The following is a 15,937-nucleotide window of genomic DNA, read 5'->3' as shown; positions in this document are numbered from 1 at the left end:
GCTACACTTCTCCCAATTTTTGAATTTAAAATAAGGTCCTATTGCTTTTCATGCTGTCTGCAAGTAATGCTAATTTTCTTAACAGTTCTTAAGGTCCCACCAAGATTTGCTTGTTAATATGGATAGGAAGAAGGCTTACTGGCCCTAGCAAAGTCCTGCTTCTTTGTAGCTACATTATTTTAATGTTAAAATAATCTTAGTAAGAGGGACTTCTGGGTGAGGATGGCGAGCTAGCATGTCTCCCAACAAGCAGAGATGATGTTGCGGCCACCACCAAAGGACCAATGAGTAGACCGGTCCCACGGAACCTCTCCAGATACCCACTTGTGGTTGACCACTTGTGCTCTGGACAGCTGCTGCTTGTAAGGAGACTGCAGGAGCGGTTTCCCATGGATTTGAGTGCTGGGAAACAAAGGGAGGTCATCATGCTCTCAACCACGGCACAGCCTTAAGGACACTGAGTTCACTAACTTCACTTTCTGATCATTTTAGGAAATTACCTATTCAAGGCATAACAGGAAAAAGGAAAACAAAGAGAGAGAGAGGCAGGCAGGCTTGCCTTTGGTCGGCTTTGGGACAAAATGACAGAAAATGGTATGACATTTGAAATACTCCAGGAGATATTTGAAGAATGGAGACAGAAACTAGCAGCTATGATGTCAACAATGATGTCTGCTTTTATTTCCAGAAGATTTTAAAGAAATGACAGATATGAAAGAGAATTCCATGGAAGATCTACAGGAAAAGAAACAAACTGAAACAAACAAACCTCATCAGATGCAGAAATATTAGAAAATAAAGAAATTGTTGAAATACTGGAAAATAAAAAATGTGGATTAAAAAACAGAGATGACAGAAATACAAATGATAAGCCAAGAGAATGACTCCTTACTGGATTTACAAAAGAGGTTTGCTAACTGTAGTTCAGTTTTCACTGAAACTGAAGTTGTTCCAGTTTGACTGCAGTTCAGATCAGTAAATGCTCAGTACCATTTTTGCATGCATGAAAGAACTACTATAAGCAGATGGTGGCAATGTTGCAGAGCAATATAGACAAATTTAATGGACCTAAAACTGGTTTGTCTAAGTGTCAGCAGTAAACACTAGGAATTCGTCTATTCGTCATACCATTCAATTTTGGTGAACCTGGAGAATTTCCTTATACAAGGCTGGTAAATGTAATGTCTCCTTCAAGTAGAGTTCATCTCCTGATGACTTCTTGGATGTGCCCTTGAGAAGAATAGAGTTACTTCTTTTTTTGTACTGACTAATACATGCAGTACTGTGCAGCAATCCCCTCCAGCACATACTGAAAAGATGGGGAACCCAGATGAACATATAAAGCATGATGCAGAGAGAAGGGGGATTTCCCTCCAGATCTGGTGATCCTAGAAAATGTTAACTATTATCAAAGATTTTTTTTTTAAAGGAAGATAAAAACTAATACAAACTAATATAAAGTAAGAAAAAGAAAGGAAAAAGAAAGAAATCAAAGAGAAAGCTAAAAGTGCAAAAAAAGAAAAAAGAAATAAAAGAAAAAATAGAAAGGAAAGGAAAAAGATACAAAGTAGTAGCTTCTGATCTTCTTTACAGCAGTTACAATTATAAATTTACTTCTTACTCTATGGTTACAACATAACTCTCTTCTCTCTATAATCTATCCTGTCTAATCATCAAAACCCTGAATTATAAGTTCATTTTTTTTCTGTTTCCACACAAAAAGTCTATAAGCTTTCATGCACAAAAACAAAGTTCCATAACTTTTTCCTAACTGTTTGTCCATCAATCCCAAAAGAAAAAACTCTGGTCTCAATTGCATATTAATCTTTAAAACCCTCTGAATCAGTGTATGCATTTGAATCCAGAATTTTCTAGCTTTTTTACACATCTGCTAACATAAAATGTCCATTCTTGTTGTTCATATTTCCAACATAAATTTAAAGTCCCTTTACATATTCTAGACAATTTCTCTGGTGATAGATACCAATGGTATATCATTTTGTAAAACAACTTCTCTTTATAACATAGTATAAATTTCAATCCTTTCAGCCATGTATTTTCCCATTGTTCCATCTGTATATTATAATCAAATTTTTAGCCCACTTTATCATACATTCTTTCACTTGTTCTTTTGCTGTTTCAAATTTCAATAGAAGTTTATACATTTTAGCAATTACATGTTCATCATTTGTACCCACTTCTATTCCAAAGTCAGTCTTGCAATGTTCAAAACCATAAATTATTTTGTCTACTTTAAATCTTTCTACTAATTGTAAATAAGAGAGCCATTGACAATTATATCCCTCTGCCACCAGTTCTTCTCTTGATTTTAAGTTCCCCTTGAAAAAATTCTAGTATCTTGCAATAAGTTAGACATTTGTGAGTGCCTATTATTTCTCATCTATAAAATGCTTCTCATGCTGAGATCCACAAAGATGTTTTTTGGGCACAACCTGGGTTTCTATCTATTCCATATCCTCAATATGGCACGTCTAACAAAATGATTTTTAAAATCCACATTGACCTTGACTTTGTCATACCGCCCAGAGTCGTCGTAATACAAGATGGGCAGTAAAGAAATATGACAAATAAATAAATAAATACTGCAAATATCCATGCTGCCCAAATCTCAGGTCATGTCCACCTAACTCCAAAAACCTATTTCTCAGCAACACCCACTCATTCATCAAACAGCAAGCTGCAAAATACAATTTCAAATCAGGTAAACTCTATCCTCTTTCCTTTGCATCTTGTAGCACCTTATATTTAACTCGTGTTTTTTTCCCTGCCACACAAATTCAGATATATCCTTTCGCTACTGTTTAAATGGTGCGTCAGTTGTCAAAACAGGTATTGTCTGAAACAAAAACATCATTCTAGGCAAGACATTCATTTTTATCACAGAAATAACAGAAATGTTAACTATTATCTACAGAATTAAGCTTGATTGTGGCGCTGACTGTGATGAATTACGTTTTGAACATTCTTAAGGTTTGTTTGCTTAATCTATAGCTATCCAAGCCTGAAATTAAGTATACACGCAAGACAGCTGGAGATTTTATTGTGTCAGATATTATTTTACAAATCCTCCACCATCTGCAATATCAGAAACATATTTTACTAACTTGTTTCTTAATCTGATTTACTTTCCAGGTAACTCGTTGGCTCAAGATGTCCTCAAAGCCCTTGTATAACATGGCTGAAGCCTAAAGCACGATTGGTGGTGTTCAAACTTCTTGTTTGAAGAATTTGGCCTGTGTTCGCGCATTATCCTCCTCTATTTCCTTGTTGGGCTGCAGCTCCTGAGTGCTACTGGTGAGGCGGAATATGACAGCTATGTCGTGCAAAATAGGGTTTGTCTCCTGAAGGCTCACAATCCACTTGGCCAAGGTCACCTTGCTTTCTGCCCCAGCCATACACATGGCAAACACAGGGCCCTCCTCAACTGTGGGAGAAGCACAAAGTACAGTGTCATCACTCTGAGGCAGCCCAAAAAAGATTACAAAGAATTACTGGTGGGAAGTGTTCAGCAAGCCTCAGAGTGGCAAATACAAACACCCAAAAGCCAATTCTTCATTCACCCACAGTCAAAGCCCAGAATACAGCTTACGTTACTTACATGCATGCGATTTATGTTACTTGCAGCTTGTGCGACTTATGTGCGTGGGACTTTACAGAGATCCCAGGTCCTGAGAGTCTACATTTTCATGAGAGAGGCCATAGGCAGGCAGGTGAATGTTTCTCTAAGGAATGATCATGTAAGACAATGGGGCTTAAACTAAGAGCATCCCTTAAGACTTGATTTTCCTATCCTTTCCTAGTTTTAACTTTTGGAGGGATTTCATACTACTTGCTGGGAATGGTCCAGGATGTTTGTTACTTCTACCATACTAAAGATAATACCCACATATACGATGGCTACCTTTATCTGTGTAAAACTCATAATCATCCAGAACATCCCGTTCCAGATCAATGTCCAGATGCATGGGGTAGTAGAAATTCCCTTCTGTGTTAATCACTTCCACCGTCTGTGAATAGAAGCAGGGAAGTAGTATTATTTCTTCAACAGCAAATTAAATGATCTGACCACAACCCCACTATCTCTGGTTAGGAGGAGTGAGTAGAAACCTCGAATCAGACTTATTCCTGTATTCATCTCCATGAAAGCTACATGCATCAAAGGATATGGCAGAGCAATCTGTATGATGTATTTTATTCTACCACTTATTCTCAATTTTCAGCAAAGTTTTAGACATACCCAAAGCATAGTAAAGTGGCTGGTCTCTACTAATCCTGACTGATACTAGTGCTCCAGGTGTTCTTCCTGAGCCAGCATATCCCTTCAGATATGCTCTGAAGTATTAAAAACATTTTTCCTATATAAGCAAGTTATAGCTTCCTGTTGTTTTTTTCTCTGCTATCACCAGGCAAACTGTTCCTTACTAAGCTAAATCCACATAAAATGAGCCTCTTTTTTCCATTTTTTCCTGTAGCTGGAAGCTCCCTTTCCTCTCCAGTCAGAACTTTTGGGATCTCCAGTTTCATTTCTTTTGGCTTCTAAACACTTGCTCTGGAGCATTTCCAGCAGATATTTTGTTTAATGTACTTGATGTTGGACTACTGTATTTAAACAAAAACATATTGTCCATCATTCTGTTGCCCTTCCCCCCTCCCCCCTCACTTCCCAGTAGCTGATCAGAAGTGAATGGAGGTGCTTTATTGGAGCTTCAGAGTGTGCAAGCCATAGCTTGCTCTTGAACAAGATTTCAATCCTTACCTTCCAAAACCACCAATACATGCTTACTTTTCTATCTCAACTAAGACCTTAACACTAAAGATAGCCCTTAAACATTCAGTTACCAAATCCCTTTGAAGATACCCTGTTTAATTATATTGCTTCCATCTCTAAAATTTCTAGGCTGCACAAACTTTATAATGTAGGGATAAATTTCCATGCCCTGAATTGTTTTTTCCCCTCCCCACATGACTAACTCATCACATGCCCATTTAGAGTACAATCACAGTTCATCTTTTTTTTTAAAGTACATTTTGCACTGACACATGCTCACACAACTCCGTCTAGTGCACTTCAGCACAGCAATTACATGCATCCTTCCACATGTAGCTCAATGTTAGAAGCAACCTTTAGAGAAGATAGCAAACATTAATTTACGTGTTCTTCTGAAGGCTCTGCTCTGAGAACATAGTAATAAACACACTTGCTCTTGAGCCATAAGCGAAAGGGGCCTTCAAGGAAAATGGGCTTTTCAGTGTTATGAGAAGCCAGCAGTGACTGCTGATCAGGGCTCTGGATTCCTGAAAGGCAGAGAAGAGCGACAAGAAGAACAGGTTATAAAGTAAAGGTTAACCACCACAGTCATTTTAAAAGATAAACTCTAGAAAGAGTACATTAAATTAAAAATGAGATTCATCATACAGTATATATATCTTTTCATTCAAAACAAGAATTCTCAGCAAATCAGTGATATCTGATAAAGAGTTTAGACACCAGATTCCAAGAGATCCAGGCTGAGATTTCTAGATAATTTCCAAGAGTGTTTCAAATCTTAGATCCTCCTTTCCGTTCACATTGGCTCCTGCCAACCTTTAAGCTGGCAGCCAAAGCACTATAACTTGAAGAAATTTTATAAATCAGTATTTCAGCATTTCTGCACTATACAATTCTCCTGTGGTCTATTCCTAGAAGAGATGAGATAGCTAGAAAATGTGGAGAATTAAGTGTTAGCTATCAAAAAGATAAGCAGAGAAGAACATGCATGCAAAGAAAATTCCTTATTCTCTCCTCTCCAACCAACCCGTTACCATTCCATTTTCAACATTTGTATTTCCGTTCTGAGCTAAAGAATGAGGATTGCACAATCTACCCCAAATGGTTCAGACATACCCATGCTTCCCAAGTCTATTCAAGTCAAGCAATACAGAATGCCTTGTTGCATTCTTATCTATAACTCTTCTTTTTGGATGTACGAACAATGGCTGCTGCAGGGATATTGCGAGTCACACTATTTTTGAGGAGTTTCCTGTTTCCTATGACAGGGAGTGAGGAGGCAGGCAGGCAGGAAGAAACCAGACTGGTCCACTTCCCATATGCACTTGAAAAGAGGAAATCAATCAATTTGCACTGAGAGGAAAACCTCTTGTACAGGAGAAAATTATCTGGTCCTGAAGATTTACAATCAAAGTAAAGAGGCATTTTCTCACCATGGGCTTGCCAGTCAGGCTTCAACCCTTCATCCTGCCCTTCACAATTCCATTTTCGTCGGAGAAAACTGAACCTGCAATTAAATAGCACTGCCCTTTTGTTGCCTTTTAGCCTTTTGCCTTCTTCATTGAGCAGCTGGTAAGATTCTTTTCCTTTCATTTTGAACATATCTAAAGAAGCTCCCTTGTCTTACTTGTAGGTGCAATGGCACCTACGGGAATTGTGCTGGAATTGTTGCATGTTCATTCAGTCCTCAAATCTGAGATTATTTATTTATTAAATTTCTCTGCCGCCTATCTCGCACACAACTCTGGGCAGCTTCTTTTTTTTTTTTTTGGTGCTGACTGGAAGACACAAAAAGATCAGTACCTACGATATGTGGATGATTAATTACTTTTCCAGAGTCCAGAATTTCCGAGTGGGGGATCTGTAAACATTAGGATAGTTTTTATTCATTAGTGACACAAGGGTTAGGAAAGGAGCAATATAATAAATTACTGGAAGCCAGTAACAGACAGAAGATAAGGAGGAGGATGAAAAAGGAGGAGGAGATGATATATGAGTAGAGGAGGAGATGGGTAGATGGGTAAGGGGAGGAAGTATATTTCTTTTAGACTTGCACTTTATACAGGATATTTTCAGATTTAGCTTTTATTTCCTTGAGAGTTCCAAACTTTGGAGCTTTCTCTCTTAAAAAGTTAAGATTTTTGCATTTAAACCTAACTTGCTAAAAGTCTGCTCTGATTTCAGGAATAGAACTATACATTCCACACAAAGCCAATGGCCCATCTATCATAAAAGGCCAGGAGCTCAAGGATTTTGAGCTTTGCTACTAAGGAACTTGAATGTTTTGACACAAAATGGTAAAGGAAAGGTACTACATTCAAAGAAAACACCAGTACTTCAAATCAGTGGGGAAGCTAATCATTTCAAACTGCAAAGTAGATAATCTCCTATACTAGCAGGATCCCAAATTTCTCAGTTTACCTGATATACTGTAACCGTCGCATTCAGGTCGGCTGCAATCCTCTGCAAACTCAACTTTGCAAGTTCGATAGGATCTTCTGGCAGAGGAGTTGGGACTTGGTAAGGATTGATATGCTTAAATTTAGGAAACCAGTACATGATCCTTTGGTATTTTCTTACAGGGTAGCTTTTCTCGCCAAAGATCTCAAGCAGCAAAAACCTGGTCTCCTGGTTTGGCATGACACCTTTAGGGCAAGAGGAAGGACAAACTTGTCAGGGATGGGAAGAAACTGTTTTTTATTTACACATTATTGACACTTAACTAAATATATCTGCAAAGAATGAAGTATCAGTGAAATAAACCATGGACAGAGACATCCCAATTTGTTGGTCCCACCACTGACAGAAAGAGCCAAGGGGAGAAGATTGCTCAGTGAAATCACTAGCACACTGCTCAGAGCCAGGTGCAATTCCAAAAACATCTGAATGCCTTCATGTCAGCAACTGACTTCTGTAGAACCAACTCGTTGGTTCTACAGAACTCAACAGCAAGTACAAATGGTAGTGCTCCACCACTTTCTTCCCATAATTGTTTCATTTCTTCACATTAAGATGAACAAAAAATACACAATATCCCACTACCACCAATGAATTATGTTGTAAAAATCTTTCCAAAGCAAAAATCAGAAAAAACTTCTCCAAGTGACTGGAAAGTTCTCCATTAATTATTATTTTATCAGCAGTGTTGGTCAACATCCTATGCAAAGATTATTCATGTAACACATGAAGCATTTTTTAAATTAAAAGCCGATTTGTGGGGATGGAGGATCCTATGTTTTTTCATATAAATATCATTAAAATTTCCCCACCTTTGTTTATGTACCTACCATAGTGCTCCATCTGTTCAAGCACGTGAACACCACAATCCTGCTGCCTGGGGTAATGTTTGAGCATTTTTTGATAAAAATTTTGAGGAATAAACACTTTCTTAGGGAAGACATCCAAGATTTTGTTGTACACATCAACATCCTTCTCCACTCCAAATTCTGGCATCTTCCTCAAAGCTGCATAGATGAAGTCTACATGACCCTTGCGGCGGACATCCTGCTTGCAGAAGATGTCCACAGCTTCCTGAAATGTAGCTTTAGTTTTTTCATGTTCAGATCTTGCCTCAAAGAACTCTTCAATTTTCACTAAGGACTGGTTGGCAGATTCTTTGTGACGTTTTTCATGAGCCTTTACAATTGATGTGCCAAGAACTGTGCTGGTTTGGATACTTCTCACAGGAACCAACCTGGAGTTCTAAGATCAGCAGACAAAGGTTATAAAGAGATGTAAGGACTACAGACCACTGTATCTGTCATAGTATTGCAATTAAAGAGACTCACATTTTTATGCAATCTCAGAAATTAAGAGAAGTTCTTAGGATTTTTTTGTACCTGGAGAGAAGAGTTTCTCTGTAATTGTAGAAGATCCTTCTTAAGGATGGGGCCTCTTCTTGCAGAGAGCTCCCCAGCCACTAATAATGCCCTCAGGCACTTCATGACAGGCCATCTGTTTTCCAGAATCAGAGAACAAAAAATCTGGGATCTATCAACTCTCTACTACAGTGCCTCCAGAAAAATCAAAGACCTAAAAATAGAAGAAGACGAAATTATGGTTTCATTCAATGTCACAGCACTCTTTACATCCATAGGTCCAGAACTAGTGAAAGAATCCACGGCAGCAGTACTACACAACACACCTGACCTAGCCAAATACACTAGGATTGAAATACCCAGAATCATGGACCTTATTAATCTCTGCCTCACCACCTACTTTCAGTTTGATGGACAAATATACCAACAAATTAGAGGATTACCCATGGGATCATCACTCTCAAGACTCTAGCGGAGACTGTAATACAGCATCTAGAAACTATAGCATTCCCACACATACAACCAAAAGTATGGATCCAGTACGTAGATGACACCTTTGTCATAATAAAAAAAAGGAACAACTAGAGAAGACACATGAAACAATCAACAACATCTTCAAAGGAATAAAATTCCCAAGGGAAGAAGAAAACAAAAACATATTCCCCATCCTGGATAGGAAAGAGGAAAGAGGGCAAGTCTATCAAAAAACAACCCATGCTAACCAAGTGCTCCATTATCAAAGCAATAACCCAACCTCCCACAAGGAGCTGGGTAAGAACATTATTCAAACAAGTACAAATGCACTGCAGCAATCCAGAACACCAGAAAAAAGAACAGACTGCCTATACAACGTCTTCCAACAAAATGGATATCCACACAACTTTATCAAAAAGTGCCTGACCACTCAATCCACTACAGCATAATCAAAACAAGCTATGAAAAGGATAACACTGCCATACATCAGAAACATCTCAGAAACAACCAACAGACTATTACAACCACATGGCATGACTGTAGCACATAAACCAACTAAAGCCCTCCAAAACATCTTAACTAACCCAAAAGAGCCAGTAGCCCAAGAAGAAAAAACAGGAGTCATCTACAACATACAGTGTAAGGACTGTAACAGCCACCATGTAGACAGGCAGAAGACAAGCAAAGCACATCCACGAACACCAACTAGCAGTCAGAAGACATGATGAAAACTCCTTCATCTCACAGCACGTGTACAGACTCAACCATAGTTTCAACTGGGAAACTGTGAGCATCCTAGACCAAGCTAAATCCAAAAACACTAGGGAATTCCAAAAGCTTGGCATTCAGGCAAATCAGCCATGAATAGACACATACAAATAAACCATATTTACACACCATTCAAAAAAGGCAATAAAAAAGCTAAGAAGAAAACAAAAAGACCAGAACACATCCTCTCCAGCAGCCAACACCCAGATAAGCAGGGATTAACACCAGGCAAACAATCAAGCAGAAAACAATACACTAATCACAAATCAAGGAACTACCATGAAGAAAACCACACTCCCACCAAAACTGGCAGGGCAAGCTACTGTATATACAAAGGGAGCAAACCCCACACTCACTCGCATTGATGGTATTACCTAGTTGGGTAATGAAATGCCTGCAAGCAAACAACCAAGCTCAGAGAGCACCAGGGACTCCATAGTTTGGGAAAAGCTAGCTGTACTGAAAGGCCGGAAGCCATGCCCATTAGTTACTCCTGGGATGCAGAGCTTGCTAAGGATAGAAGAAACACATTAATATTCCTTAGGTGAAGGAAGTTACTAGGATATTATTACCTTTCCATCATTCTCATACATACACAGTGTATATCCCTTCCACATTTAGAGACCAACTACATTCTGTAGCTTCCTTTCAAACATTCCAAATTGCTTTGTCCCAAAATTTTATTGTTCAGACATTATAACAAATTGAATTAACAGAGGAACTGTGTTGTTTTGATAACTTATTCCTTGATGTGTGCACTCTATAGTCAAAGTTCATCACAAAAAGTGTTCACAAACCAATCCTGAAGTCAAGCAAAACATATAAAACTATGGAAAGAAAGCAGTCAAAACTTGGCAGGAAAATTCACATGAAGTAGTAATTACAGGTTATCTATATTCTACTAAAACTCTCCTGCTTCTCCATTTGTAACCTTCAGTAGGGTGAAATGGCGCATCATAGGGCAACGATTTTTGAATCAACGTACCTCAAATGGGCTAGCTTAAAGAATGTGTCCAAAATCCAGGACCCATTACTCCCATGGGGTTGAAATCTGGAAAAGTTGTGGCTGCTTTAGTGCAGCCGCACTGCTGCGGTCAGCCACAGTCACATGATCATCATTTCCAACACTCCCTGCCAGCTTCCAGCAAGTCAATGGGGAAGCCAGCAGGAAGTGTGAACATTTCTGAGGTGATGACAGCACCATACAGTATTGTGGTAATAAATAAATAAATAAATAAATAAAAAATAAAAAATAAAATAAAATAAAAATAATATTAAAATAAAATTTAAAAAATATTGTCAGCCTAATTATGCCACGTGGAAAGAGAGGGGGGATATCATGGTCACCAGATGACACCAAATGTCATTGGGAAGTGGTGAGGAGGAGGAGAGAACATGAATCGGATGAGGCCAGGGCCACACGACTCCAGGATCAGTCAGGACAATTAACATGAGGGAAGGAAAGACAGAGGAGGAGACAACAAGAGGCAGAAAAGGAGGAGAGAGGAAGACCCAAAAGAGCAGAGGAGTGCATGTCTTCAGGATGAGAGAACAAATAGCAAAAGATATGAACAAACGGAGGATGAAAGGGCTGTAGGTCTCCAGAATGACAACAAAAGCCAAAGAATGAGGACACAAAAAGAGACGGAAGAGGAAAGGGAAGACCAACTGGAGAATCTGTGGCAAACAGTAATTACTATGAGAGTTCCTCAACACGGTAATACCCATCTTCGACAAGACCTCAACAGAGAAAGAGCAAGGGAAAATGCACGACTCGCATGGCATAATATTTCTGCTGATGTCGGTGCAATGGTCAAAATCTGCCTTCACTGTTGTGCCTTCCTATTCCCTCGAGAAACTGCCAATTTCTGCTGTATGAAGGGAAAGGTCAGGATAGGCAATTTTCAACCTCTACCTAATGAACTCCTTGATTTATACAGCAATGATGAACCTACTGCAAACAAGTTCAGGAAGAACAATACAACTGCCTCTCCTCGTTTGGTTCTCTTGCTATGCATCTTTCTTCTTTAATAAAATGATGTTTTCAAACCAAACCAATAGCAATTCACCTGTGGTCATTCTGTTTCTCTGTTTAGGTAAGGAAATATTTCTGAAACGATGACCCAGTGGGTCACAGGTTGTCTAGTCCTATTTTTCCATGTGTAGCTCTGTTATGACCTACGTCCCCAACTTTAATGATGGAGAAGTGATGTTTAGAGACCATCATTTGCTACAGTATTTTAGGATTTGAAAAATATCAGAATTGCGCAAGACATAGTAGTCCCTGTGGAAGCAAAGGTTGGACTTTAAAGAAGCAGGATAGGAGTAGTATTGACTACTTTTGAACTTTTGTGTTGGAGAAGATCCTGAGAATAGCATGGACAGCCAAGAAAACAAATAAACGGATCATCAAACAAATCAACCCAGAGGGACAAATGACCAGACTCAAATTGTCCTACTTTGGACACATTATGTGAAGACCTAGCTCTCTGGAAAAGGCTCCAGTGCTGGGAAAGATTGAAGGAAAGAAGAGAACGACCAGCAGCATTACAGTGGTGGTGAGGGTGCCATTGGAAGACCTGAAAAGACCAGGTTAGGGACAGATCATCCTGGAGAAAATCTATCTATGAGGTTGCTAAGCATCAAAAATGACTTGATGGTCCAAAATCAATCAATATAGGATTTGAAATCTGTATTATACTTCAGTTTCCAACTCAGTGGCCTATACTGACTCTCATCTAGCTTACATGTAGCACAAATATATCAACACATAATTGCCCATAATTCCAGAAAACTTCCTCGCATTTCTTTTGCCCCATTCCACCTACTTGTGGCTCACTTTCAGCACTCTGGGCTTCAAAAAGCTAGGAAACATTAAATATACTGTAAAACCCAGAGCCAATAGGAAATAAACACATATACATCTTGGTCATAGAGATATAAGAATATATTAAATGTTAACCGCATCTAATGCATGTTTGTCACCCTCATCCGTTGTTTTAACTAGAATAACATGGGTATGGACTGCCACGACTACTATCAGACCTTTTCCCAGAATTTTCCCAGTTCTAGCACGTGCCTCTATCCCCCCTCCCGCAGCTCCTTCTTACTCAGCAGCCCCCCCAACCCGTTCCCTCGAAAGGCGTTCGCGTGCCCCCCTCACCTCCCTCCGTCTGCACCGCCATCCTGGAGTTTCTCCGCGTGACGTCTTCTCCACCAATTGCTCGGATTGGTGCTTAAAGTCCCGCCCCCTCTCAGGCTCCCCCTGTTGCGTTAGTGCAGTCCTTCTTAACCTTGGCAACGTTAAGAGGGGTGGACTTCAACTCCCAGAAGTCTGTAGCCAGCGTTAGCGTGTTCGGGAGGCGCCAGAGCGGATGGAGCGCGTGCGCGGATTCGTTCGTTCGGGCTGTCTTTCGTTTCCCGGCTGGGCTTCCGCAGAAGGAGGGTGGAAGTCCGTTGTTTCTTGGCGGTGAGAACTTTCACCTGGCAGGATTTTTTTTTTTTAACCACTACTAGTAAAGTGGCTTTTGCGGGAAAAACCCTATGCACATTCGACTGTGGCTGGATCCTGGTGACCGGATGGACAAAGGCTCGTCATCTTGACCTGCCTTTAGCAACCATCCGTAACTCTTCCGAGGGCATTCCAGCCACCTCTTTTGATCCCGGCCATCCACCTTTTCTACTGTTCTTCCTTCCTTCTCGCAATCTTAGCTCGCATCATCTGTTTGCATCACACGTCCAAAGTGCAACCTGCAAGCTTCTGTTGGCTGATCATCGCCTCAGAGGAACAGTCAGCCTTTATCTGCTCCACGATTGGTCTGTTCTTGTTTTCCCTTGCAGTAGGTACTCTTCGGGCATATCCAGATAGCCGATTTAAGGTGCTGTCCTCCAGCCCATGAGGTGGCACGCAGAATATCGCCATGAATTTCCATAGTCTACCTGGTCACTCATGGGATGCATAGCCAACCTCATCTGCGCCTCCCTGGTGTGGATAGAGGCTGTCCTGCAGAATGCCTTTTGGAATGCCTTTTGCAGTTGCTTTGGTGCCCTGCATGTTCACCTCTGCCCATCTGCCTGGAAGGAGCTGACAGCTAGGAGGGTGACAGGCTGGGTGCTATAGCAGACCTGTTATGCCAGGCATCCGCTGCCGACCTACCTGTTTGTGAAGGGTTTACCGGCCAAATACTCAGTGCAGTGCTTTTGCTGGAGAAAACCTATGCTGGTGAACTGACATCATTGAGAGTGCCCTGCTGGGTAGGTGCTTGGCCAGATGCTTTTGCTCCAGCACTGGCCTGGCAGTGCTCTGCTTGCATGACCCAGTTGGGTCTGGCAGGGAGGATGCTAGGCATGGCACTGGTAAAAGTTTGCATGAGCTGGTGGGTAAGGTATGGAAAACAGCCACTTGGCGTGGATGCAGCAAAAGCACCCCTGCACCCCTGAGTCATGCGCTGCAGTAACTGATCTACAAGGTGGGGTAACTGGGGTTGCCGATCTCCTCCCATATCCCTCGTGTGACTTGTCAGCGTGTCATAGGGGGAGACGCTGGCTGATCAAACTTGCTGGGCTTCCTCTGGTTCCAGCCAGTTCTTCCATTCTGTGTAACCCCTGAGAGCTGATCTCCCGCTTCAGCCACCAACCTCCACGTGCAACTGGCTAACATGCTGTGGGGGGTCTCTGAGAGGAGAAAATGAAAATGACTTCGGCCACCACCCACCGCAGCAGACTGGAGCAGAGGAGATGTTCTTGCAGCGGCCAAGAGCAGGGAATAGTTGCGGAACAGATCCTGTTCCATAATAGATAATAGATAATAGAAATAGATTATCTGGATTCCTGCCAGATTCAGACCCATCACGAAATTGAAATGGTATGAGTTGTGGATAATCTTCACTGGGACCTCCATGGGGGGAATGTGCCCTTCCAGTTCTTCTAGACCTCTCAGCAGCATGTAATGCCATCAACCATGGTATCCTGCTGGGTCATCTGCAGGGGTTGGGAGCTGGAGTGAGTTAGGGTTACGTGTGGTTGTTAAGTGAGGACTACCTGTACTTGATTATCAAACTGCATGTAAGAAGACTAAGATGGCATCATGCGTATACTAATTTCCTTCTACACTGGCACAGTATGTCATATTAATATAACTTAGCCATGTGGTATGAACCAGGTCCTAATGTGACATGTTTAGTTTTAGGATGCCAATCCAGTGATTATAGTTTGTATCCACAGTTTATGGTTGAATGCAATGGGTGAATCTAGCCAGTTGCAGCTTATTCAATTAGCTTAATTAAACATAGCACAATTTAGCATGATGCACAAGGCCAGTCAGTGACCTGGTTTGTGCTAAACCATAGGTTTTTTGTACTGGGACATCACACAAAATGCTAAACCAAATCCAACAAACCACAAGATGTCTTAGGCAATGTGTGCCAGCATCATAGTAGTTTGAACGTTGGACTGAGATAAGGGTCCCCTATTCAAGTCCCTCTTGAAATGTAGAGTTTACTTGGTGACTTGTTTTCACTCACTTTTTCTTGGCTCAACCTACCACACAAAGTTGTTGCAACGGTAAAATGAGGACTGATCCCACATACCCTGCCATGAAATGATCTCCTTAGTCAATTATGCGATGTGGATCTAATAAATAATCATATCACTGTGTTCACTCACACTCAGCCAAAGTGTACTGTGCTTGTTTGCAGTTGAGTGCCTTGTGTAAACAGAACCTCTGTTTTGATTTGTGACTAAGCAGGTGCCTTGAGCCCAGCTGAATCGATTTATTTAAACCCAGACTCACCATGCAGTGAGGAGGCAGACCGGAGCCTTTCTGTGTGAAAGGGAAGATACCTGTCTGCTAGGAAAGGTGACAAATGTCAGCCCCAAGCGTGGTAGCGGTGCTGAATTTAACTGCAACGTACGTCCGCGAAGGCAGGGGGCGTCCTTCCTGCTCAGAACGGACTCCGTTTACATGCTGGCTGCGTTCGATGGCAAGCCAGGGTCACATGGGGCAAAATGGGGGGTGTTCACTCGAGCCTACATTTGCTTCTATTTAGCGTCGGTCGCTGACCTGAGAGATCGGAGGGAAAGAAAAGCT

General features: G+C 41.0%; 1 protein-coding gene across 2 annotated transcripts; it reads right to left on the bottom strand.

Annotated features, from left to right (window-relative positions):
• Nucleotides 1-3,044: 3,044 nt before the first annotated feature.
• On the bottom strand, nt 3,045-13,195 carry ECSIT (ECSIT signaling integrator). 2 transcript variants are annotated; one of them, XM_063294419.1, is made up of 8 exons: nt 13,013-13,195; nt 8,629-8,821; nt 8,077-8,491; nt 7,211-7,434; nt 6,593-6,650; nt 5,174-5,316; nt 3,923-4,028; nt 3,045-3,445 (listed from the first exon to the last, which is right to left on the bottom strand). In XM_063294419.1, exons 2-8 carry the CDS (start codon nt 8,731-8,733, stop codon nt 3,228-3,230), a joined length of 1,269 nt encoding a protein of 422 aa, XP_063150489.1. In that variant the 5' UTR covers nt 8,734-8,821; nt 13,013-13,195; the 3' UTR covers nt 3,045-3,227. The 2 variants fall into 2 exon arrangements, with proteins under 2 accessions (XP_063150489.1, XP_063150490.1); XM_063294420.1 differs by lacking the exon at nt 13,013-13,195 and adding an exon at nt 12,678-12,846.
• Between the last annotated feature and the right edge of the window lie 2,742 nt (nt 13,196-15,937).

This window comes from Candoia aspera, chromosome 2, assembly GCF_035149785.1.
Source record: "Candoia aspera isolate rCanAsp1 chromosome 2, rCanAsp1.hap2, whole genome shotgun sequence".
In the NCBI taxonomy this organism is placed as follows: domain Eukaryota; kingdom Metazoa; phylum Chordata; class Lepidosauria; order Squamata; family Boidae; genus Candoia; species Candoia aspera.
This window is presented reverse-complemented; position numbering and strand designations above follow the sequence as displayed.